The 25,653-nt window shown below is 55.6% G+C and overlaps 1 protein-coding gene across 1 annotated transcript; it reads right to left on the reverse strand.

The window, feature by feature from the left end:
* Positions 1–841: 841 nt before the first annotated feature.
* TBC1D22B (TBC1 domain family member 22B) lies at positions 842–20,331 on the reverse strand. Its single transcript, XM_072844739.1, has 13 exons — positions 20,097–20,331; positions 15,357–15,413; positions 14,092–14,405; positions 12,985–13,164; positions 12,430–12,500; positions 11,869–11,997; positions 11,348–11,413; positions 10,309–10,423; positions 3,126–3,232; positions 2,705–2,780; positions 2,273–2,400; positions 1,934–2,029; positions 842–1,422 (listed from the first exon to the last, which is right to left on the reverse strand). The coding sequence occupies exons 1-13, from the start codon at positions 20,150–20,152 to the stop codon at positions 1,294–1,296; spliced, it is 1,524 nt and encodes a 507-aa protein (XP_072700840.1). The 5' UTR covers positions 20,153–20,331; the 3' UTR covers positions 842–1,293.
* Positions 20,332–25,653: the final 5,322 nt, after the last annotated feature.

The following is a 25,653-nucleotide window of genomic DNA, read 5'->3' on the forward strand; positions in this document are numbered from 1 at the left end:
CCGCCAGCAGCACCGGCATGGCTGTGCCCAGCGGCGCTCGGAGGGGCACGTGCCAGCAGCCGACGAGCCCGGACACCCCGTTTCCTCGAGGCGGCTCTCCCCTGCTTCCCGCTGGGAGCTCCCATCTCCTTTAAACGCCCAAATCCTCTTTGTAGGGGACGCCTTGAGATACGTATTTCTATTGCACCTCTTCGTGGCAGATCCAACACTGCAAAACCATACTGGGGTAGAAATACCTGCGGCTCCGAAATGCCCCCCCCCACACCTCTGGAGCGGTCCAAAGCCCTACAACGCCGTACCCAGGCATCCTTCCCAGGTGTGGAGAGGGGGAGAACAAGGGGTGCACATTATAAATATAAAATCATTATCTGCTACAAACAGAAGACGTATATTGTACATCTTTGACCCATATACACAAGAACACAATATACACAGAACGCCTCAGAGGAGCGGGGGCTTTGCAAGGGGGTTTCGGGAGATGCTGTACCCCTGCCAGCCCCCCCCCCGTGCCTCCCCCCCGGGCCGGAGGGGGCCGTACCGACAGCACATCAGTCACCAAAAGTCCCGTCAAGCTGGCGTGCATCATTCGAACTGCGCGTGGATGGAGTGGTGTCCCCCCGCCGTGCCCGCCCCGCTGCCCCGGGGGAGAGGGAGGCGAAGAGGATGGAGAGAAGGAGAGAGGGCAGGCGCGAGGGGTTCTCTCGCGAACCCACAAAGTGCTTGGGGTCTCCGGACCCTCGGAGCGAAGCTAGGCCCTGAGAGAAACTTCTTGCCCTGCTGCCCTCGGGGGGAAGGATTTTCCGGCCAGGCGGGTCTCTGATAAGGCATTTTCATCTGGGAGTTGGAGTGAACGGTGTCGGAAGAGAGAAGGGGAGCAGATGGGGCAGCGCACGTGGTGGCAGGTTAACACGAGGCAGCGAAGCCAAGGTGGTCCCAGCTGGACAAGCCCAGGGTGGAGAGGACAGGAGGGCTTCGTCCTCAGCTCAGTTGATCTGTAAAGCTGCCCCCCAAGGGGCGCAACCCCCCCAGCCCCTTCACGCCTCTCTCCCTGGCTCGAGCCACCGGCACGGCGTGAAATACTGACAGTCGTTGGAGTGGCACATCCAGGCGCATGGAGTGGCAGACAGGCACACGTTAAGAGTTAAGACAAGAGTCAATATGAGCTTTGTACAGCGAGGAGCAGCTCCCGGCCGGAGTGTCCGAGGACTTGGGACGACAAAATGCCACAGTGATCAGATCGGGCCAGGACGAGGGGGTGGGCACGGCGGGGAGGAGGGAGTCGAGTCCTGGCACCTATCGGCGGTAATGATTGGGGGCATCTGCAAACATGTACTTGAGTCTGTAGGCTTCGGCGAGCAGGAGTCCGATCTCTTCATTACCCCAGTGTATCGTGGGCAGGTTTTGTAACAACATTAGAAGGCCCTGAAAGAGGGGAAGGTGCTTAGTTTGGGGCGGTTGAAGGCAGAGTACAGATCCAGAGCAGGCTTGGGGCTGGCATGACCAGAGGCAGCAGCACTCAGTAACTTTCGCTCACCACACTCACAGCTCTGAAAGGCTCAGAGACAGCATTAAGATGTGCTTGTGTCTAGAATTCTTATCGGTGAAGCACCTCAGATGCCCCTAAACCCCTTGAGATAAAGGGTGCTACCATAGTGTTACAGCTGGACACCAGAAGGCAAACACGAAGGGACTTACCATGACCGAAGCTCGAGCCCAGGGAAGAGCTGGTATTTGATGTTTGAACCCTCCAACAGCTCAGTTCTCTGTCCTGAGCACCGGGGCTCAGAAGTTACTTTTAGGCAAAGATCCTGAGACTGGATGATCTCGGAGCCAGCTTTGAGATGACGGTTGACTGTGTCCACACTGGGCTCCCAACCAGAGCAATTCCCTCCCCTCTGCCCCCAGGGAATTACCCCCAGCCCCAGGGACTTACTTGGAAGTCTTCCTCATCTAGGATCTCCTTCCGCCACTTGATCAAGAAGGCGGCGCAGACGTACAGGTGGAAATGTGAGAATCCTTCTGGCTCCGACTGTGGACAGCAAAACTCTGGGTCAGCTCTTGCAGCTCAGCTGGAGCACGACTTCCCTGGACACAGGTGTCCTACTGGGCCACCCACCACCCAGCTGGCTGTAACTGTCCTGGGGCCACACTGCTTTGCTTCCCTCATCTCCCCAGCAGCACGGTGCTGCCAGAAGACCACCATCGCCCTGTGTGGAGGGAATTGGCCCTTCAATGACCAGCCGAGCAGGGAAGGCAGTGGGAGCCTGCATACCTGGTAGGTGTCCCAGAGGCGGATGGTGCAGCGAAGAGGCAGCTCCCTCATAAGCAGATTGTTCATCCAGCGAAAGGCAAACTGCAGGTATTCGACCTCGTACTTCCTAAAGTGATTATGTACCTGCTCTGAAACAGCATATTTCACTTACATAGCTGGGGACCACAGTGCCCCAGCTCCCGCACAAGGCACTGCCCCCGCACACTGGCTTTCACACACCTTCAGGCTGAGACCTCATCTCCCAAATGCCCCCAACTCCTCACCTTGTACTACCTGGCCAGCAGAACCCCATTCCCAGGAGGCTTCTGGCCAACCCCACCCTGCCCTGCTTCCATACGTGGTATAGGTAAGCATCTACCCCTGCACTGAGGGTGCTACTTGCAAAGGAGGCCTCCCGCTGTTGTGACCTGCTCAGATCCCCTTGTCACCTACCATCAATCCGGCTGACTAGCTCCTCCAGGGCTTTGACTTTCTTCTGGATCCCTGGCTGTGCAAAGGTGTAGTTATCCTGTGGAGAGAGGCCCTGAGTCAGAAGCAGCAGCTCTAAAAACAGCTAGAAATGACCAAAATCAGATCCCCAGCTCCACAGGGAGCCAAGATCATCACGAGCCAAGGAGACATGGCTTCTGAGCACCAGGATCACCTGCCTGCTGTGAAGTCTCTAGTCGGGACAGCGCCAGTTGGACAGCCACAGCATCTTATTTCCCCAGGATTTTACCCACAGGTTTTGCTTAGTGAAGTAGCAAAAACTCCCTGACGCTGGGACATGCAGAGCACTCACCCAGACACAGAGAGAAGATGACTACGCTGCTACCCCAGCAAGGGGAAAGAAGAGGCCCCAGAAGAGGCTCACCTGTATTCCATCCAGCAGCTTGCTCATGCACCAGAAGCTATCAGCTTCGATGCTCCGTAAAACATCCTGCGACAGGTTCGTTACATCAAAATTTTCCACGTCCTCTTCTGCAAAACAGAGAGGGAAGAGCATCAGGAGGACGGGGGATGCCAGGAGGCTCACAGGACACACCGAGGGGCTTTATCAAGCCAAGACAGGGCAAGAGGCACTACAAGGCTCCCTGCATGATGCGAGTGGCCTGCCTGGCACAGAGCACAGCACTCATGCATTGACCTACTTCGCCAGCCCAGGAGAAGGGCTGAAGGATTCCAAAAGACTCAGCGGCCACGATCCGAACCCAGCCCAGCTCCCCAGGGGACCGCAGGAGGGATCCCACAGCGCTGCCGCTGTTGTCGTCCCTCTGGGGCGAGGGATGTGCATGGACAAAGCCCCTGGCATGTGGGACCCCTCTTGCTGGAGCCCATCCCGCCCTGGGTGACAGCAGGTCTCTGCCAGCTGGTGGCACCACAGGGAGAACTGGGAGAGGTGACTCCATCACTGCAACCAGAAACCAGGGAAGCAAACGCTGCCCTTGACCTGGGGTAGCATGAGGGAGCTGAGCTCCCACTCCCTGCTTGGTAAAGAGAGGATTCATCAGTGCCAGCCCAGGACTGAATCAGAACAGAGGCACCCAAAAAGTGGCTGCCAACTCCAAGGGCACATCAGGAAGAACTGCCAAAGCCTCAGGAACCTCTACAGCAGAGCAGAACTCTCGGGCACAGTTGCAAGGACCCAAACATCTTCCTGGAGAGCAAAAGGCTCCACGTTAAATCCAGCACGGAGCCTAACAGCGGGGCCACATGGCAGAGGGACTGCTCAGCTTCGCAGAGCCTCTCCTCCTCCTGGAGCCCGGCTGGCAGGAGAGCTCCGGCAAACAGAAGCAGCCCCGTGCATGGAAGAGCCTCGCTGCAGGGCAAGCAGAGATTTGTGCAAGCTTGTTTTTCAAACCCAGTAAATTGGAGGTCTCAGAGCACAAGGGCCAGTGACAGCTCTGTCCCCAAAGGGTGTTCACAGAGTGCAAAAAGCTGTCCTCGCTTTTAAATGGGCTTATGAACCCCTAGGAAGGGCAAAGGAGAGAGCAGAGGCCTCGAGGGTGGCACGGCAGTGATGCTGGCTGGTTTTGGAGCAGAGATCACCTGCTCCAGGCCAGGCTCACCTTAACCTGGAGGCTATAGAGGGCATCGGGCACGGGAAGGCAGTGGAAGCTAGGGAGGAGACAGTCAGGAGACGCAGGTCTGGCTCTGCCAACCCAGCAGGGTCTCTCGGGAGGAAAACGCCCGTCACGCTGCTGATGGAAGCCTCGGAGGGAGCTGTCATGCCGCTAAATCGGATCAGCAGATGCCAGGGCTACACTGGCCCATTTCCAAACCCAGAGGCTCAGAAATCCAAACAAGCATCTTCGATCTTGCTCGGAAAAGAGCAAGAGAGGGAGCGGATGGGGCTTGGGGCTGGAGCTGGGCCACCCTCTTGGCTCAGACATGCCACAGGGCAGCTGTCGCAGGTTGGCAGCACCGTGAAAACCAACACTCACAGATCCTGCCCGCAGGAGGATGGTAAGCGCAGAGCCAGCCACTCCAGCGCTGCTCCCACCTCTGCTCCTCCTCCGAGGCAGAGCTCAGCTCCAGAGCAAACTGCCACCGGGAGCCTTAGGGACAAGCAAGGGCTTAACCCTGAATTAATCTGGCAACCTTGTACTGCAGAAAGAGCAGCAAAGCTGTTTTCCAGCTGCAGGTCATCATCCAAAACTATCACTCTTCCACTGGCTTCTCCACAGCCACTCTCAAATATTCCATGTAATGAGAAAGGCAGGCAAAATCTGTTTAATAGCCATCTCCTTCCCTAGATAACTTCCCCCATAGAGGAAGGGCAGGCAAAAGAGTGGGACAAGGCCACATGCGTATGGCCAGGACTGGTGGGAGAGGCAGGCTCAGCCACACAGGAATGAGCCTCGTGCAGAAGACCTCCCCGTGCAGCTCCAGGCACGAGGACCACGATGGCGATGGGGAGGTGGTGACCTGCCCAGGTGACGAGGAACATCCTGCCGCTTGCACCGGTACAGGGACAAGAGCAGCAACCCTGCCACCATCCCGGTGTCAAAGCAAAACAGTGGCAGGAGATCCCCAGCACGAGCCAACACACACAGCAAGGAGCTGTGAAAAAAAGCCCCAGGTCTCTGGAGTGTGTGACTCAGCACAAACATCTGCTCGGCGGCATCATTAAAGAGGCCCCATGGAAAGGAGTGAGATATTCAACATATGGCTCCAACAGGGACTGAAAGGGAGCCAGAGGCATGGTGACAGCCGCCTGTGGCTGGGCTGGAGGCAGCCGGGACACCGTTGCCAGTGTCACAGAGTGCCCAAGGGCAGCTGGGGCTTGGGGAAAGCAAAGTTCCTGTGAGTGACATTTCGACGGGACTCAGGGCTGACAGAGGAGAAGGGACATCACAGTCCCACTTGAATCCCTGCCCCAAATGCCAGGCAGGGTATAGCTTGCAGCAGATTAGAAGAGCCAGGGCTCCAGCCTCCCACATCCCTGCTTTCCATAGGGGAGCTTTAATGACTCCCCATATTCTGGCAGCTGGGGCTCAGCACAGGATGCCTGGAGAACAGTTAAACCCAGTCTCAGCTCACAGCTCTGCATAGTAATGGGGAATTCTGCACTGCATGCAGAGAGGGACAGGTCCAGGGCAAAACTGGAGTTCAGAGCAAAGCTGATGTTACAGCCTGAGCTGGGTCAGTCGCAGGGTGACTACTAACACCCAGGTACAAGGCTCCCCTTCCCGTCATCCAAGCTCCACTTCTGCTCCTGCTCACAGGGAACAGAGTCTTAATTTAACTATGGTTAGGATTTAGTAACAAAGCTAGTCAGGAGCAAGCAAGATCAATACTTTCCATGGCACTGCTCCCTTCTACAGACTTGGTGAAATGCTGAACAGGTCCCAAAGCCGGGACAATCCCTTAAGCAAGGCCTTGAATTGGGGATGGAAGTGGTCCCATATGTCGAGATGGGCAGAGAGCACTGGGAGAGGGTGCAGGGGCCAGCACTGACACTACCTGTGGATGCTGAATTCATTTCTGAGCTCTGCCACTGCCATTTTAAATGCAAACAAAAGCCATGAGAGCTGGGAGTGACTCAGTGCAGCAGGAAGGGCTGCGGGACCTGAGCTGGGATGCAGTTTTAGCAGGACTGACAGCTCAGCATCCCTGTGCTTGCTAGGCCCTCTCTGATCACCTGGAAAAAGGAGCATGCGGTTTCCTCTGGCAGGTGTCGAGGTGCCATCTCTTGCCCCAATTCCTCGGATGCCAGACTGCCTCCCTCCATCCTCACCGCTCAAGCTCAGCCTCCGCAGCGGCACTGGCAACCTGCACCCATCCCATCCGGAGGGCAGCAACAGCAGGCACAGCTGCTCCTGCAGCCTCATCACCTCCCTCGAGCTCTTCCTCACGGCAGCACCAGCTGAAAACAAGCAGTGCTCAGCAATCTGTGGCAGGAGCCATCGATCAGCCAGGAGGAGGAATAGCTCCAGCTACGGACCTGGCAGTGGCACAGGCCCAAAGCGCCCATGTTTGCTGCCAAGTAGCCGAGGCAGCCGTGTTCGTGCAGGTAGAACATCACAGCAGAAGGTGAGCCAGCTTGCCATGCTGGGGAGAACACAGCAGGTAAATCTATCCCATCTGCCAAGGACTCACAGCAGACTGCACAGCACCTGGAAGGAGCACGAGGAGTTGTGTCCAGACTAGGTGCAAGTACAGGAAAAGCAATGGGTCCTCACTGGCACTGGAGAAGGAGGCAGGGGAGTTCAGACATGGGGAGTGGAAGCTCTGGGGAAAAGCTTCTTCTCCCTGCTTCAGCCTAGGTGGTATTTTCTGAAGCTTATCAAAGGGGTACACACACTGGATTCAAGGCAATGCTCGGAAAGAAGAGGGAAGCAATATCAATGGGACCCTTTCAGTCAGGCCAGGGGGATGGAAGTTAATAACGGGGTCATCCAGTTCCCTAAGCATCCAAAAGAAATAGCTTTCTGCAAATGTTTTTCACTCACTGATCTGTTTACCTCCTTCAGGACCTGGACATCCTTCCTCTCCACACCTTCTACAGTGAGGATGGAAAGCCACCAAGTCAAAGACACAGCAGCATGGCCCTGCTCCCAAATCCAGCCAAACAGCTCTAACTACTACCCTGAGCAAGCTGTGTTTAATCCCTCTGCACACAAAGGCCTGGGAGTTTGCTGGGTTACTGATGACTGTTGGTTCATTGCTCGTGTCAACTTCAATGAAAGGAAGCTGCCAAATTGTTCCCTGAATGTGTTTGATAAGCTACAGACCATCCCCTACCCAAACCACCCACCTTTTCCCCATGGACACGCTCTAGCCCTTGGTGGGAAATCAGCCAAGCCCTCTGAAGGATGTTTTAAGCCTTGGTCTAGTAACTGATATATAATGGAGACACCATCAACCAGACACATTAATCAGCTGATGAGCACCAAAGAGATTTTAATTTATCTGTAGAAAAGTTGATTTGTTGTCTGCGAATGCAATGCCTGCCCAAAGCATGGGATGATGAGTTAGAAGTCTAGAGTGAACTTGGAGATGGGGAACAGCCTGTTATCGGAGGTGAGACTGCAATGTGGAAAGCCACTAGACTGAACAGTAGAAGACCAGGGTGTCAGCCTGGCCTTGTGCTGAACAGCTAACCAAAGTCAACAGCTTGTGAACTCCCACCTCCGCCTGTCAGCTCTGAATCACACACGCGCCCCACCGCCCCCGGAGAGCTGCGATGGTCCTGCTGAGTCAGCTGCTGCAGGAGGCTGCCCTCCAAAGGCTCTAACACAAACATCCCAGGGAAGATGGTGGGCAGCTAAGCAGAGGAGCCAGCTGGCAGCACAGTGGGTCCCTTCTAGCATCTTGCAGTCAAGAAAACACCCACTCTGAAAGGAGAGTAGGGGCAGCAAACTCAGGAGGTTTGAGGATGGAGCCAGTGCTGGTGCCAACTTCTCAGAGCCAGCTTTCAAGGAAAGGCGAGGGAAACTTTTCCCTCACCTTTGTTGTACGCACACCTTTGAATGTGGAAGTGCCCTCAGAGGACACACAGGCGTGTGAGCCCTCAGTGGCTCTGTGGGCAGGGGCTGCCTGAGACACACAGGTTGTCCCCTTTCCCAAGGGGAATACAGCTTGAAGAATACAAGCAGAATTTCCTTTGAACAAGAGATCCCCCCATGGAAAGGCGAGTTGTCGCTTGGCACGTGCTGTGCAAGGATTACCAAACTGTGCAAGGCCTCTTTTGGCTCTCCTGCTGCAAGGACTCAGGTGCAGTGCAGACTTGGCTGATCCAGGGATCCTGAGAATTAGTGATCCAACACGGAGAGCCTCCATACCTGCCCTGCCCAGCACCAGCTCTTCAGGGGCCTGTCAAAGGCGGCTGTAGAGAAGAGCTAACACTCCAAACCAGTAACTTAAATCCTGTTGCAAAAGGGGTTACACGGCACTGAGCAACTGACAGTTCTTTCCCCATGTACCTTCAAGGCAATTACTGATCTTGTCCTTAAACTCTGACAGCTACACGGCCAGAATAGGGAGCAGGTACCCACAGAGACAGCTTGTGACCTAAAGGCTGGCTTTGAATCCCAGGCTCTGGGGACAGAAGGGGATGCATGATGTTGCTTGGCCAAATTCAACTCAACTGGTCTCATGCAGAGGTTTGGAGTTTTTCCCCTCCAACACAAGTTTCAGAAATAGCTGGAAACAGGAAGGCCACACACAGAGAGAAAGCTTCAGTTGTAGGAGAAAACAGCCCTGGAAGATGGCGAGAAGCACGGCTCCGGTGAGAGACAGACAGGTCCGATGCAGCATGAACTCTACAGCCACATGCAGAGAGAGTTGAGCCCCGACACCCAACAGGATACAGGACTACAAGAAGCCACAGCAGGTACCTGCAGGCAGCTCTGATGCTTCAGACCAGCTCCCTTCTTGCACAGATAACTCACTGTGTGCACAGCTCTGCTTCTAACCCAATAAATCAATCCTGAGCAATCAGCCTCCGCCAACACTAAGTGCCTTCAATGCTGCTCAAGCAATAAGGGACAGGAGAAGCCACTCAAAGGGATCCCGCTCAGACCCGACCGGACAGGCTCTTGGCCTCCCAGGACAGGGAATTCACTCCAGCTGGTAGCAGAGACACATTCTATGCCTTCTCCTTCGGGCTGTGAGGAGCAACAGCACTTCCTAGGCATCGATCCTGACCACACCAGCTACCACAGTGGAAACCAAGGTGGCTTACCTCTTTGCAATGTCCTCAGAAGAGGCAGATCATTACTAGTTTACAAAGCCTTAGCTAGATAGTGGAAGGCTTTCACTGACTTCAACAAGCTTTGGATCAGACCTTAAAAATATTTGTTCAACAGGATTTCCCTGCCACTAATACAGTCTTATAAATTCCTTTTTCCTTCTATTTACAGTGAAAACTAAGAGCCTTTAGGCATAGGGATTACAGCATCCCAGCGTTAATGTCAACCCCAAAACACAGCTAGAGCTGGAGAAAGAATAAAAGTGCTATAGGTGGAAATTATTTGATCTCCGACTAAAAGCAACTGGCTGACAAGAAAGCCAAAAGCAGCAGGGAGGAGTCAATTTGCTTTCTGAAATTCTCAGCTTGAGAAACACACCTATACTAGCAGCACGGGACAGAAATCTTTATTTAAATAGTTTATTTTACATTCTCAGCAGGGTCTCTTTATACTTCATTCGTTTCTCCTAGAGCAAGAGCTAGCTCCAAGCCCAAGCTTTGAGAGCAAGACCCTCCCCTCCCCCAACGCTGTATATCAGGGCTTTGCCTAAACTCCCTCCACACCTAAAAGACCCCATTCTCCTCCAAGCTGTAAGGTTGTTAAGTACATTCAAATGCAAATCAGCCCTTAGCACTTCAACTTCCGTGGAGCTCAGCAAGGTCATGAAACTGAAGTCAATTCAACCAGGCAGCAAAGATACAGTAAGAGGTCAAGATGCATCTCCAGCCTAGCACCGGCGCTGAAGGAAGAACACATCATCCCCTCCAGCAAGGCAAGCTTTTCTGATGCCAGCACTTCACACCATTCCAAACACCGCGGTAGAGAGGCAGCACCGTGCTTCAAACAGCAAATGTCACTTACCAACATACTCAGAGAGGAACACAACAAAGAACGGAGTGACCAGGTCATTGATTCCCTGTACATAGCCGCTGGCTGGGTGTCGAATGGCCCAGATAAACAGGATTCTTTCAAAGATCTAGGGAAGAATGAGGGAAAGCAGGTACCTGCATTAGCCGTGCACAAAGGAAAGGCAGAAAAGCATAACTGCTAAGCTCAGGGAGCGGAGATCATGCGCTGACAGGCTTTTCTGCAGCGATACAGGTAAGATAAGAAGCATACAAGTCCTAGGAGAGACTCCTGCACGATCCACAGATCCCACACACAGGCCAGCCCACACTTCACAGAACAAGGCAGCCCAGGCCCCTCGAAGTCTCCACTTGAAGAAATGCAGACCCAACTTTTCAAGATCCAGGTGGCTTAATACCCTTCCACCCCTAGGGCTGCCTGTTAGCAGAGCAGCACGCCTTGCTGAACATTAGGTGGAAAGCTAAGGCTGTTATCCGTTATCAGCACAGTACTCCCAGCAAAACATCACAGATCAGGACAGTTCCCAACAGAGCAGCCTCCCCCCAGCAACCAATGTGTTATTTCCAGACTGCCCCAGCCCCAGGACGCCATGCTCTGACATACCACATACACACGCTGAGCTTGCTTCCAAAGAGGGGAGGTGCCCAAACCTCCTGGCCACCTCTCAAACCCACCCCTGCCCGGGTTTTTCACGTACTGCTTCGCACAAAAGAGGTTTCGTAGCAAAACGGAACCGATCTGTTCTGGTTCAAATGCCTTGAATTTGTCTCAAAACAAAATCTTCAGGCCTTTTACCAACTCTTGGCTACTTCTCGCCACAAAAGAGCTGATCCCATAACCCCTGAGCTCCAAGTCCGATGTCTTTCGGAAACACAGGACAAGACCAAACAGTTTCAGCAGGTATTTGCATCAGGAGCTGTCAGCCAGGGAAGTTTCCCCGCAAAGCTAACTCACTAGCGGCAGTGCTGGTCTGACTCCACACACACACACGCCCCACGGCAGATGTGGGGCAGGAGCTTCACCCCTCCCTTACCTCCTGGACGAGCGGCTGCTGGAAGAGGGGGATTAGTGGGTTGGTCCTTGGAATGTCGATGTGGATCTGGAAAAGAGCATGGGTTATACACACCAGCCGTGCTTTCCAGGAGCACAATAACTCCTCACAGGCTAACAGAGGGGAATCCACCCCTCAGTGTCCCCCCAGGCGAGATCTGCACTTGCTGACAAGCGCAGCGAGGGCTACAGATGAAAGCTGCACTCAGCAAATCATCTACAGTTTTATCTCCAGTCTTCTCTGCTCAGGTTTGGGCAGGTGGCCAGAGCTGGGAAAGAGTTGGGGTCTGAAATCTAGTTATTAGATCAATTTAGGGAAAGCTTAAACTAATACCCGTAAGACGACAGACAGGGAACAGAACCTGTTCCCAAGGAGAAGACTCCCAATAGCTACAGCTAGAGGAAGTCCTAGCATGACCCCAACTGCATCAACAAGAAGCAGCAAGAGGGAGGACAGGGATATAACCAAGGCAGAAAGCCAGGCAACAGGCAGAGGGCTCATACCTGTCGGTAGGTGTCTTGATGGTGCTCCTCGTTCCGGGAATCATAATACTGCTGGATGAAGCCAAAGTACTCCTCCCGCTTGCGCTGCAAAGTTAGCTTTCGCCGCTCCATGTTTGCGGGGAGATAACCCTGTAGCAGGAAAACCCGTGTCAGGGCAGACGCTCTTTCCTCAGCACAAACCATCCCCCGAAATCCTGCCAGTCAGCTGTGCACCTGGAAGCATCAGGCACAGAGACCTGGGAGCTGGGGAAAGAGCTTTCATGGGGTTTGGCTTTCCCAGCCTCTGATGCCTTTACTGATCTTGGAGCAACCCAACTTCACGGGATTCGGTTTCCCAAAACAGAGTGAACCACGTATTCCCAGCATCAGTCTGGGCTTTGTGCTCAAAGAGGATGTAGCAATTACACTCCCTGATCAAAAAAACCTACAGCTCACCCGTAGGCTGGGCACAGATACAACATGAGCAAACCTGGTTACGGGACACACGAAGGTCTAGGAGCGCATGTCCCTGGCTCGGCACATTCCCCCCCAAACTCCTGCGTCACAGCTCCAAGTACTCACTGAGAGGAGACGCCACGTCACGGGCCGGACCTCTCTGGGCACACCAGGCCAGCTGCATTTCCTCAGCTCATCTGCAAACGGACAGTGGTGGCAATGGATTAGATCCTAGGCACGTCCAGGCACCACTACACCTAGAAGGAGAGGAAAGCCCAGTCTGCTCCTGCAGGCTCTGGAGACATTGAGCCTCCAGGAAGGCTCCACGTTTGCAAGGACTGGAGATGTGGCTCTGCAGCAGGGAGAGCAAAGATGCTTTCAGCTCAGCCTGGGCACAGGACTGGTGGCTGCCATAGCCTCCATTCTCATGCAGAGCCCAACAGCCCCCAGTGATCACAACCATAATTTGCGAGATGGAGAAAGACTGGAAACAGACGGGCAGTTAGTGGAGGACATAACCATCTGCCAACAGAGCAGTCTGTGCAACTATCCCACTTGGAACAACTGCAGGTAGTCATTTTATGCACCCTGGAGCAGACCTGATTGCAACCTGAAGCAGACAGCAGGCCCCCTCTGCCTTCTCCTTCCCACCCGCAGGCACCCCCATTTTGCCACACTCACCCAGGTCCGTGTTGTGGCTGGAAAGGAGCTGCCGAAACTTCTCCAGGCGGGTTTTCTCCCTCACCGTCATGGGGGGAGCACCCGAAGCATTTTGGTCAGAGATTCGGGCGACGAGCGGAATGACAGGCCGAAGGGGAAGGGACTGCTGCTTTTGAAGGGGGGTCCGCACACAGGCCTCCTCTGCAAGGAGCAGATGCTGCAGTGAGGCAGGGAAGGAGACCGCACCTTTCCAACCCTACCTCGCTCCTCTGGCCACTGCCAGAGACCTGCCACTGCAGTGGGCCATCCTTGGCCCACTCCGAGGGATCAGCTGGTTCACAGGCATCTGTCGTGGTTCTTCCATCACTTCCCGCTGTTTCTCCTTCCCTTTCTTCCTCCTGCATCCAGACAACTAGCTGCCAGTGGATCAGACCTCTCCCTTCACAGGGAAAGCCATGGGCAGAAGGATACAGGAGATGAGGTAGAAGGAGCCCGTGAGAATCCCAGAGGAACCGACCTTCAGATCTGCCCTGCTTGTCTCTGATCTAAATAGTGATCAAGCTAATTGCTAGCACAGAAAGAGGAGGCAGCCGGCTGCCAATGCCACCTGCTGGCAGCAGGGACCTGCTGGGTTTCTTTCACAGCACAGGCAGCCGTCTGCCTGCAACAAGGCAGAGTGAGCAGGGGCTGATGCTGCCCTGTTCCCTGCCCAAGCTGTACCGACCTGGGCTCTACAGAGCCTCATCCAGACCTTTACTAAGAGCAGCACACTGGGCCACAAAGGAAGCAGAAGGTGAGCAATCCCGAGCAAGAACTTAACATATCTCCAAAATCCCTTAGCACCCAGAACACGGGATCCTCTGGGACAGACGTGCCCATACGCAGGATATTGAGACGTGCCTGTATGCGCGATATTGCCTGTAATCAGGAGACTGAAGCGTTAAGGCCAGGACTCCAAAAACGGCTCCTTGGAGTGCAGGATACTACAAGTAGGCGAAAGCCTCTATTGGGCTTACGGGCTGCGCCACAGCCTCTCACCCGTAACAGGCGAGCAGCAGCAAGTGGCCGAGTTAGTGGTCAACCAGGAAAGCACCAGAGCAGGAGGCTGCTCCTGAAGATGGCTCTTACCAGATGTCCTGGAGAGCTGGGCCTCGCTGCTGGACTTGATGACCTTGCAGTTGGTGGGCATGTCGCTGAGAGCGGACTGGGCCCGCTCGGGTTTTGCCCGCAGCTTGCTGTGGTTCTCCAGAACCTGGACTGCCGTGGCCTTGGCCACTTTAGAGTTCAGAGTTTGCAAAGAAGAAGAGGAGGAAGAGAAATCCTCATCTTCGTCATCACCGATGTCCCAGGCATCACTGGTGTTGCGGGCAAACTCATGAAAGCTGGAGGCTTTCTTGCTTTTCATAGGTAGTGCGTTGGCCTTGGAGCGGTCCTTGATGAAGCTGGGAGCCAGAGAGAAACAGTGTCAGAGCAATGTGGTCAGACGAGTCCATTTTCTTTCCTTCCCTACATCCTCACTCCAATCAGCCAGTCCCTTTTTCCAGTTTCCCTGTTTTTCCTCCCAAACCCAAGGAATGCATTAAGTCTCTCCAGGCTGCCCGCTGCCGGGAGGCAGAGCCCGAGCTGGTACGACGGCCGGGCACGGAGGCCACAGACAGCTGGAGAGGTGCCAGGCTTCCAGGCTCAGAAGGGCAAAGGGGAGAGACGTACGATTCCTCCAGCTCTGCCTCCCCCCACCCTAGAGAAAATTGGTAGATTAACACCCAAAAAAGCCTTGCAACCTGGGGAGAGGCATGTCAGAGGTTAGATGGAGCTGGTCTGTGCTCGTAGACGCTCCTGATACAGCTGCGATGGCTCCCAGCAGACAGACCAGCCTGGTTCTTTTCTCAGGCACAGGAGGAGCCTTCGCATTTACCCTTAAGCTACGGGAGTCAAAGTCCACCACCTGAAGCGTCACGGAAAAGGGGGAACCTTCACTGCTACACAGCACAAGATAGAGACAAGGAGGCAGTTCAGATCAGCTCTGCCTTTTCCTGTCGGGAAGGGTGCTGCGATTCTGCAGCCTCGCAGCTGCCGGGCAGCTTTACCTCCCCCTTCCCTTAATTCTTCCGTCTCCAAAGGGGAGCAGAGGGCTCAGACACCATTGCTAAAAAATACACCTGTCTCCTTTGATGCGGCTGGTACGGTATGGATTTCTGGCCGTAAAAGGCGCCAGCAGATAAGCTTTCTCCGCAAGCTTTTGCGGAACTCAAGACAGCACAGCATGCCATTGCTGCCCTTCTCCGCTGGAACATCACAGTGCCAGAGGATGCTGGAGACCTCCACCTACTGCAGGACTGAGCCAAAAACCTGCAAAGCCTCGTGACCTTCGTCTCCAGAAGTTAAACGCTTACTTTTTGGTGAGCCGGGGATCCAGCGGAGGATGCTGCGCTCCATAGACAGGTTGAATGCTGCAGGAAGAGATAGAAAAAAAAGAAGACAATGCAAAAAGCCACAGAGCACCCACGAGTAATCTCCTCAGCCTAGACTGGGGTCACACTTCTTGCCTTCTGTCAGGAGATGAACAGAGACCAAAAGCAACTTCAATAACCTTCTGTCTTCAAAGCCTTAGATCCAAAGCGCCACATTCAGCTGAAGATTTGTTTTTTGCAGCAGCAAAGAGAAGCCTTGTTTAAATTCTTAGGCTCTCTCCAGCCTGAGCTGGGATTTGAAATCTGCTCTTTTCTGCACCATCGATTCACTCTGAGTGACCACGTGTCCCAGTCCCCCTGCCTTATACACTGACATTTATTCTCTTTTCCATCAAGGGGATTTCCAGGTTTGGGAATTCACACTTCTGAGCCCTGCAGGACAGGGAAAGACCCCAGCCAGCGACACTGAGGCTCCTCCACAACACACTTGAGGGTTTGAACCCCACGCTGGCTCTCAGGCTTGTAGCCAATCCTACGGCAAAGCAGCATCTGGTACGGTACACGGTTTGACTCGGGTCCAAATCCCAGCTTAATCAACTACTTCCTACGTGGCCTGAAATGAGTCACCACATCTCAGACTCTCAGCCTGAGGGACTCTCTCCATGTCCTCTCCCATGGAATGGGACTAGTGGGACGGGGAGCCTGAGGACCGCAGACACTACATGGGGAGCATCACCTCGGAGAGGAGCTACTAGACGAGTGCTCATCACTAGTTTTACAGGCTCTGGATGCAAGACAGGCATCCCGAGTTATTACCTCCATTTGGGTATTCAGTCACCCCACCCTGAAAAACCATCTCTGGAAAACAAGTCCTCCTCATCCCCGGGTACACAACACAGCCCCGCGTGCCACGGCGGAGACAAGGGCCCATTCAGAGCTGGCACACGACGGACAGGCTCCTCTTGGGTCAACAGAGCTGGCCTGGTTTCCAGGAGCTGCAGATGGTGCCCGGCAGTAAAACAAGCAGAGCCCAGCCACGTAGGAGGGGGATGGCAGCCTGGTGCAGCTGGAAAGCGCACTGGGAACCAGTTGATGCTGGGGAGGCAGCAGCAACAGGCCCAGCTGGCAGGGGAAGAGACGCAGAGATCCAGGGCAGAGGCTGGAAACAAGCACAGCACAGAGAGATCCTGGTGGTGAAGGCCAGCGAGGGGTGGGCTCGCCGCTGCAGCAGCCGTCCCTCGTGGCTGGAAATGCTGAAAAGGCTCACTGTGTTTACCCACCAGCGATCAAGCCTAGGAAAGAGTTTGCTGACTAATTAGCATCTAGGAGTCAGGACAGCTATTAAGCAGAGGCAACCCCGTGGGTGGGCATAGCAAGCAGATTATCAGGAGTAAGAAAAACAACCCCTCCAGATCAGTGCTGCTTCCCAATGACTCATGGCAGCTCCTTGCAGAAGAAGAGCTGGCAGAGCCTCTCTGATACCCAGCACCAAGCTCACACCGTCTCGTGACAGCAGTCACAACGCTGCTCCTCTCTGCACAGGGATCCACGCGCTGCTGACGGGCGACTGCTTTGGTTCACATGCAAAGGCCTGAAGTTCACAAGCCGAACAACTGATGTGTGTTAGACATAGAGGAGGGGATGTGGCAGCCAGCTCTGGGTGAAGAAACCTTTTCCTGGGGCTCTGAAGCAATCAGCTGATGCCTTCACCAGCTAACGGCCAATACAACTGCAGAGGGTCCCACCCCCCAAGCAGCTCTTTTTAAAGAATGTGAACCCAGGCTCCCCCAAACAAAGCATCCCAAGCTGATCTAATTGCACAGCTCATCAGCCTGGGCTCCCACACGAGCAGCTGAAGATGACAGTGTCCTTTCCAGGGCTGAACACCACCGTCCTGCATTGGTGAGCTCCAACCACCGCATGAAGCGGGTTTGCCCCGTGTTTGTTCCATCTTTGACGATTCTCTGCCCTATCCATCTGTGCAGAGGGTGTAACAGGCTGCACAGGAAGAATGCAAATGCTCTGAGATGTGCAACAGGTGACTTCTAAGATACACGAGCACACGCACAACTGCCAGACAGCAAGTTTGTGCCATAGTATCTGTGGTGCCCTCAATGTCTGATCCCGCTCCTTTAGCTCACGTCCCTGTAGCTGACTCCCAGCAGATCCTACAGCTCCACACAAAGGTGCATTACTACATCCTACTTTTACAGCTGAGAAAGTTGAGGCAGAGGAGTGATACCACCGAATGATGCTCAGTAACTTTATTTACTCACTCTTGTCTGGTTTTCCCCGATGCAGCTCGGCTAGGTGAATCTGCTGTCTCCAAGCTTAACTCCCTGCCTGAAGCTGTCTTCACCTGACTTTTGCATGGACAGAAAGCTCAGGGCAGGCACTCCTCTCAGCAAACACACCACTGAGTCAGGAGCCGAGACCTAAGCTGATGCTGTGCTCCCAAACAGACCGGACGAGTCCCCTGTCCTGTCTCAGTTTAAGCTCTTTGGGACAGGCATTTCTTGTTACCCGTATGTTCAGTGTCTGGTACAATGGGTGACTGACGGTGTCTGGTACAACGGCTGCGGTATCTGCGTTACACCGCTCACAAGGAGATCATCGCAGGGTGTGGGTTATTGACGCTGCAGCAGAAAGCATATCCATGAAACCTCAGTGCTGCTTTGGACACAGAACATATTTATTCCTAGTAGACTCTGTTTCTCCCCTTTTAAAACAGCATTTAAATCCCCCCCCCACCCCGAGAGCCTGGCTGCCTATCTCTCTAAAGAGCAGGAAATAAACAACCCATCGCACAGGGTGACACACTAGACCAACCTGCCAACGCATCCCCAGAAAATTACTGGGGCGAGAATTCCCAATGCAAAAACGCCAGGGCAGTACTGGAAACTTGAAACAACATTTACTAGTTCTGCCACCCTAAATCTACAGGGAAAAAGCACTAACGAAAAGCTAATTCAACTAAGTGACCAAATGCACAAAGTGTCACGGAAAAGGAAGCTAACACAGTCTCCAAATCTTTACAAAGCCTCCCTCTGCCAGCTTGTCAGGGCAAAGAAAGGAGAGAGCCAAGAATCTGTACGGGAAGATCTCTCAAAGCTCAGACAAAAAAGAAGAAAGAGAGCTTCACGTCTAGCGACCATGGATGCAGCACATCCCATCTCCACCTTTCGCGGCTGTGTTGCCCAAGACCTGTCGGTAACCGTCCCTGGAAAGGACCGGCACGCAGGGTATTTAGAGGTGGTAACAAGGCTCCTGGGCAGCAGGATATTTGCCAAGCAGCCAGGAAGGAGCAGGAGAGAGCTTTGCCAAAAACTTGGTGTTGGAGTGTATTGTCTAGGCAGGACTGGCTGCCTCCCAGACCGGTTCACCTGGTTTGAGCTTTCCAAGGTGAAGCTCGAAGTCACCCACTGCAGAAGAGAGATGCTGTCTAAGACCACCAGCTGGAAGCACGGCCGTGACCTCCGGGTAAGGGATGGGAGCAATCGGGAGACAAAACGACCCAGGGAGAGCACAGCATTTTCTTTCCCCATGAGCAGAAAAGGAGGAACGCGTAGTGCTCGTTGCTTTCCCTTTGCTTGCCACAGACCTGGATTGTCCCACCAACCTGAGGGAGCCGGCGCAGCGACAAAGAACCGAGTGAAAGCACATTAGAAAGAGAGATTTAACTGGCCTAGCAGGATTTAAAGCCAACTAAGCATTTCAGACTGCGTCCGCACACCAGGAGGGGAAGGGCAAGGTTCAGATAAGGCAAATGAGAGCAAACGTGAGGAGCACCAGATGGGAACAGCGCTTGTGAAAGCCTCCCTGGAGAGGTGGGTGCCCTCTCCCCATGGGAGCCTTGCCCCCAAGGCCTTGTAGGGACCATCTCCTTTATCACCACCAGACTCTTCTTCCTAAACACCTCTTGAATCAGACATTTCACTTGTATCTCCCATCCCCAGGTGAGTGCGGGTGCCTCGACAGGAACCGGGACATCACAGAGGAACCGAAGCAGGGGATGTGCACACAGAGAGCCCGCACAGCACCTCATATTGGGTAGAGATGGACCAGGAGTGACACCCCACATAGGAGAGGATAACGGGGGGGCACGTGCCTTGGCAGGGGCACCTGTTTGGGACAGAGCTGCTGGCACCCAAGGCGACACCTCTAAGGGCTTCGGGAGGGGATGAGGTTTCCTCAATATCTGTGGAAAGGAGGGACGGTACAGCCCTGGCTCCGAGGTCACCCCAGGGGGGCCTTCTAGGCCCTGACCCCCTCCACCCTGCTTCACATGGGGAGGAGGGTGCACACAGGGGCCCCCGCAGCCCCCACACGGCCTGCCCTGCCCTACGGATGAGGGGGCAGCCCCGGCGCTGCCCTTGTCCCTTATACAGGGGGACTTCCTCCAGCAAAATTTCCCTGCCCCATAGCCTGGGGTGCCCCTGGCATCCCCCCTATCGCAGGGGGGAACCCCGGGGCCCCCAGCCACCTCCCCTGCCCCAGCGCCGGGGCAGATACCCCTGGTATCCCCCCGCCCTTGCAGGGGGGACCCCGGGGCCCCCAGCCCCAAAGCCAGGGCAGGCGCCCCTGACAGCCAAGGCAGAGGCTGCCCCAGCTCCCCTACCCACGGCCCCCCAGCTGGGGAGGGGGGCTGCGGCTCTTGCACCCCCTTCCCCGGGGGAGGCGGGGGGGGGACGACGGTACCGGCCGGGCCGGGCCCGCGCTCACCTGCCCGGCAGCTTGGCGCTCCGCTTCCAGAACTGCCTGCCGCTCTCGGCCGCCATGGCGGAGGGGAAGGGAGGGGCGGGCCCGGCCGGCCAGCCAGCGAGCGAGCGAGCCCACCGGCCGGCCGGCCCCGCGGCGCAGCGGCGGAGCGCGGAGGAAGGCGGCGGCCCCCCGCAGGCCGCCTCACCGCCGCCCGCTCGCAGCCCCCGGCGGCGCCATCTTGGGTCCGGGCGGGGAGAGCGCCGCCATTGGCCGCTACGGGCAAGGCGTTGCGGATCGGCCAATCGCGAGGCGGAGGAGGGAGTGACGTAGCCTGAAGGGGCGGAGTCTGCAGGGCTGGAGGCGGGGCTGTGTGAGGCGGGAGAGATCATCTGAGGGGGGGAGGACGGGTTAAACCATCCCGCCCCGGGCGGGGGGACGGTGGAGCAAACCACTAGCACTGAGGGGCATGGAGTGGGGCGCGAAAGCGGCGCTGAGGCGGCCGCGCCTGCGTGGGCCGGAGGCCGGGGGGACCCGTGGAGAGGGGAGGGCGGGTGGGGTTAAACACGGCCCTGGGGAAGGGGAGAGACCATTCACGCTGCGGGGGGGGGGGGCGGGGGGGACACGCCCAGCAAGCACCTGGGCGAAACCATCGGGAGAAGGCGGGGGAAAGCCGGTTAAACTACCCCCAGGGAGCCGGTGGACAGAACCATGCGCGGGGCGGGTGGGACGGCCTGAGTGGTGACAGGGCCCAGCTGGGGCCCTGTGGCACCCCGGGGTGGCTCCGCTGGCACCCGCGGCTGTCATGGTCCCCTCAAGGATTCAAGGCCATTTGGGGCCATTTCCAGCCCCCAGCTGAGCCCTGGTGCCGGGTTGTCCCCTCATAAGGACAACTGGCGTGAGGGAGGAGCCGCCATTATGCGGCAAGCCATGAGGCGCAAACCGTCACCCCCTGAATAAACAGGGATAAACTGGGAAAAAAACCCTCACAGATGTCAAAAAAACCCCACAAACTTCCCAGGTGACGTGGGACCCTGCCAGCCCCCAGGGTGCTGCCATCCCTCTCCTGCCCTGAGGAGAAACCCTGCCATGGGGGTGGCTGCCTGGGCCTCGATGGCTCCGGGTGTGGGCAGAGCGGGACCGGGCCTCCTGTCACCAGCGTCCCCGGGCTGTGGGGACACGGGGACCTCCCGCTCCTGAGGGAAACGTGCGATGGCCGCTGTTGAGTTAGCAGCCGCCTCTCACGGTCAGGCCGCTGGCATGGCCGTGCCCCACATGAGTCAGTTCCTCACGAGGCGCCTCAGTTTCCCCTGTTTGCCAAGGCCAGGGCAATGGCAGGAGGGGAGCTGGGCGTCCCTCGGGGTATCTCAGACGTTGGGGTCATCGGAAAAAGGATAATTATCACCCCCAGCCCAGCCTCCTGGCTAGGACACACGGGGCTCTCGCCATCCCCTCAGGGTTGGGTCCTGGCTTGGCGGGATCATGGCTCCTGCCAAGCACTCAGGGAGAGGCTTGCAGAGCCTTTCAGGTTGCAGGAGGGTCGGGAGCACTCAAAAAAAGGAAGAAAAATTAAAAAGCAGGCATATTTCTGCAAAAAACAGCCTGTTTTGGGAGGACGGGGCTGACAGCAGAGGGCGGCACAGGCCCGTCGCTGGCGCCTCGCCGCAGGGCCTGGCCTCGCACCTGGGTGCTTTGCCCTGACCCAACCTGTTATTGCTCTTTCCCTCGCCATCAGCTGCTCTCGAAGTACAGGCAGATATTTCGGTGGGCAGAGCGAGCCCAAGACCGTGGCATCGAGCCCAAGATCTCCGGCAGCGAGCCCAGGATCTCTGACAGCTTTCGATTCTGAATGAGAACGAAACCTGAGAGAGAAGAGTCAGTTCCTTTTCCCATCCCGAAGCTGAAGCGAAGAAGGGAAACTTAAGAGCTGGCAAAAATAGAGCATTTTGAGGTACCCAGCTGCAGGGAGATCACTGCCCTTCTGGTCAGGAGGTGCTGTGTTGGACTAGGGAAGTTTCCAGAAACGAGCTGGTCCCAACAGGGAGACATCCGGGGTGGAAAAGCTGCTCCTTCCACCCAGAGTTAAAAACCTGTGGGCTACAAGGTGTGACAAACAGGGTTATGGCAAATCACTTCATCCCGTAACACAACTGCAAACTCTGAGAAATGGAAACCATCCCACATCAGAGCAGGAGCCCTCGGTGTCAGCGGGAGGCCGAGCATGCCGGAGAGTCTGTCCATCTGTCCTGGCGTCACTTTCGGCATCTGTGCATCCCTGCAAAGCCTCCTTTAGTTGCCTGCCGTCCCCTCCGTCTAGGCAGGGTGGGTTGGCTTTGCTGTTCCTTCTCAGCCTGAGGGATAGATCCTCCTTGGAGGAGTTTTCCCTCCCGCTTTTCCACGGCAATGCACACATCATCTTCTCATGCTTCATTTATTGGCTTTGTCGAAGACTTTGTTTGGAAACACCCTGCTAGAGAGACAGGAGAGTGACCCCTCTGGCCTGGCAAGGGAAGGTGGCTCGTTTCGCTCTGCCCACATCCTGCTCCTCTCCCCAAAAAGAGAGAAAATCCACCCAGAGGATGGGGGAAAGGACTGAAATCCAAGTCCTCGGCATCCACGGCTGTGCTTCGATTGCTGTCAGGTCTCAGCCGGTGATGGCAGGAGCCAACCTGGGCCAAATCTATGTGCTTTGGGGGGATCTACACGCACCCATGCATCTGTGCAGCCCTGCACACACAGACGGATGCTACAGCGAGCGATCTACTACGAGTAGTAGCCTGGCACCAAGATTGCGGCTGCCGTGGCACATCCGTGCCGCGCGGTTGGCAGCGCGGGGGCGGTTTCCGTTGGGGTCGGTACCGATGGCTTACGAGGCCATGCACGTGTGCCGGGGGGCCCAGCCCTGCCTGCCCATTTCGGGGAGGGGGGGGAGAAGATGAAGAATTTCAGCAGAGGTTGACCTGAAATGACATTTTGCCGCTTCTGTTTTTCTCACAGCTTTTGCAGCAGGGTGAAATCTCCGTCCCTGCAACCCGCTCACCCTTCAAATGCACACACGCGCGCCTATGTGTCATTTCAGGTTAACTGAAGTGGCTGCTTCAATTTGAAACAGGAGCTGTTGTTTCATTTTTCAGGTTGCTTAACCCCCTCCTAACTGTAATAAACACGGTGATTAAGGACACAAAAATATTACTCTGGAGGAAGGGGACCAAAAGCTTGGAAAAGGATGAAAGAAACACTCTGATTACCCCTTTTAAAAATATGTTTCTTTAGCTGAAGCTGCTAAATTTGACTCAGCTTTACACACTGGAAAGGTTTTGTGGTTTGGTTTTTTTTTTACTGCGAATAAAGTGTTTTTCCTCATAAAAACCCCCACCAACTCTCGGGCCGAGTGATGCAGTTTCGATGTGTCACGGAGGCAGGGTTAGCGCAGATCCCACTCTCGGGAAGGTCGGTGCAAACCCCAAAACATGAGACTTTGGTCTCGAGCGGGGCTCCAGGTGCCTGAAACCAGCACCTGGGCCCCCTCGCCCATCACAGCACAGGGAGGGTTTCGGAGGAGGTCTGGGAAGGGACTTGTTTCACCCCAGGTTCATACTGAGAGGGGTGCAGGGCTTTGGGCTCAGCTCCTGGAAGATTAAATCCCCTGCCCAGGGGACGTGGGGACATTGGAGGTCTGAAGCTGAGAGCTCCTCCGCAGCCGGTCCCAGCCCGAGGAGGGATAGGGCAGGGAAAGACGGGCAAGCCCAAGCTCCACCACAAAAGATCTCCGGCGAGTTGGGGCACCGTGCCTCAGTTTCCCCACATGCCCCGTGGAGATAGTGCTATTGCCACACGGGCCGTCGGCAAAAAGCATTCGGAGACCGACTTCCACAAGGATTAATTACCGGGGAGCTGGAGCTGTGGGACACCTGGTTTGCTGATAATTCACCTCATCCTAAGGCAGCTGTTTAAAATAGCTCCTGTGACTCACTGTACCGAGAAGGGCCAAAGGGTTTCAGACATTGCCTCAGGGGCAGCTGGATGTTTGGGATACGAGGCAAGATGCCACCTCCGACTCTGCTGCTCTTCTGGTCCCTGCCGCGAGCCTGGCCCCCGCTCCCTGGGCAGCTTTTCTCCTCGGTGCTCAACTGCGTTTTTCCAGCCATGTCAGATGTTTGGCTGTTGCTCATCTCCCATTCCCAGAAAGGGACGTGGAAAATACAAGCGGCCCTTTTGCTGTGGCTCCAGGCTCCCCTGGCCAGTCCTTTCTGCATGGCCAAGCACCGTAGCTGCGGATGGATGTGTACGGGAAACCACAGGTGTGATGAGTGTTGGCGCTTTGCAAGTCCTCAGTCTATGGGACTCCAGTGCTCCCAGAACAGGAGGTCCAGCAGCCAGAAATCTCATCCTGGTCCTGCTTCGTCCTTTTTTTTCTGCTTTCTGAATTGCGGGTACTTCCCCTGCTGACACCAGGGAGCAATAAAAAGTTGTGAAAGGGAGGCGAGAGCGCGATGCTGGCTCCAAATCGCTTCCTACTGGGTAACTCCTGTGGCTTTCTCCTCTCCTGTCATAGCTGACGGCCCTGAAAGGCAGTGAACATCCCCCCACCAAGGAGAAAAACGAGGGGTGAAAAGGCCTTTTCCTTTCCTCCAGCCCCCATGTGCAGTCCCTATGCCACAATGCAATGGTCACGGGTGTCATGGAGGGAAGCAAGGGGCAGCCGATGCTGCAGCTGCCCATCTTCAGGTCCCCCATCACATCTATCGTGGTCCTTTCCCCATGGCAGAGGTCTGGGACAGGAATCTGGTGGCTCTCGGCCTCGTGAAGGTCTTACTGCACAGGAAGCACAGGGGATGAAACATGCACCGCTCCTTTTCCAACACCCAAACCTTGGACGCGGCCAATGGCTCTGGCAGGACAAGACGGTACCCGGGCAGCGGGATCTTGCCAGGAGACACTATGGCACCGTTCCCCTCCTGCAGCGTGAGCCCGGTGGGGGCAAAATCATCAGCAACAGGCGGAAACGAAGTGACTATCAGCACCCCAGCCCCGCACCAGACCTGCTCAGCCTTTCTGTGGCGAGTTTTCTAAGAAACACCGCAGCAGTTAGCGAGCGTTTACGGGAAGGGTGGGCCGAGCTCAGCCTGCAGCCAGGGTGGCCGCGATAGCATTTTGGTGGTGCCGGGGGGGACGGTGGCCGCCCGAGGGGCTTGGGCTCCTCGCGGTAGCAGGCGGCGTGGCGGAGAGGTTTGCTTTCGCGTAAGAGCAGCTTCCCGGATGGTCCGGGGGAAAAGCAAGAGAGGAGGTTAAATACAAACCACATCTCAAAATAGGCCTAAACTCTGAAGGCGTTTGGAGCGGCGCTTCCTGCTTCTAGCAGCCTCGAGGAGGAGATGAAAGATGCAGCTGAGTTAAAAAAAAAAGCAAAAAGCAAAACAAACAAACCAACCAAGTTAACACTTTTTGCTGAAGGCAGAGGCAGAGCAGTGACACAGCACACCAGGTCACCGCACGAGGCCAGGACGTGGCTCCAGGACCCCCTGTTCCCTCCAACAGCAGCCCCACGGCTCAGAGCAGTGCTGGCAAGCCCGGGGTGAGC

This window comes from Ciconia boyciana, chromosome 23 (genome assembly GCF_034638445.1).
Source record: "Ciconia boyciana chromosome 23, ASM3463844v1, whole genome shotgun sequence".
In the NCBI taxonomy this organism is placed as follows: Eukaryota; Metazoa; Chordata; class Aves; order Ciconiiformes; family Ciconiidae; genus Ciconia; species Ciconia boyciana.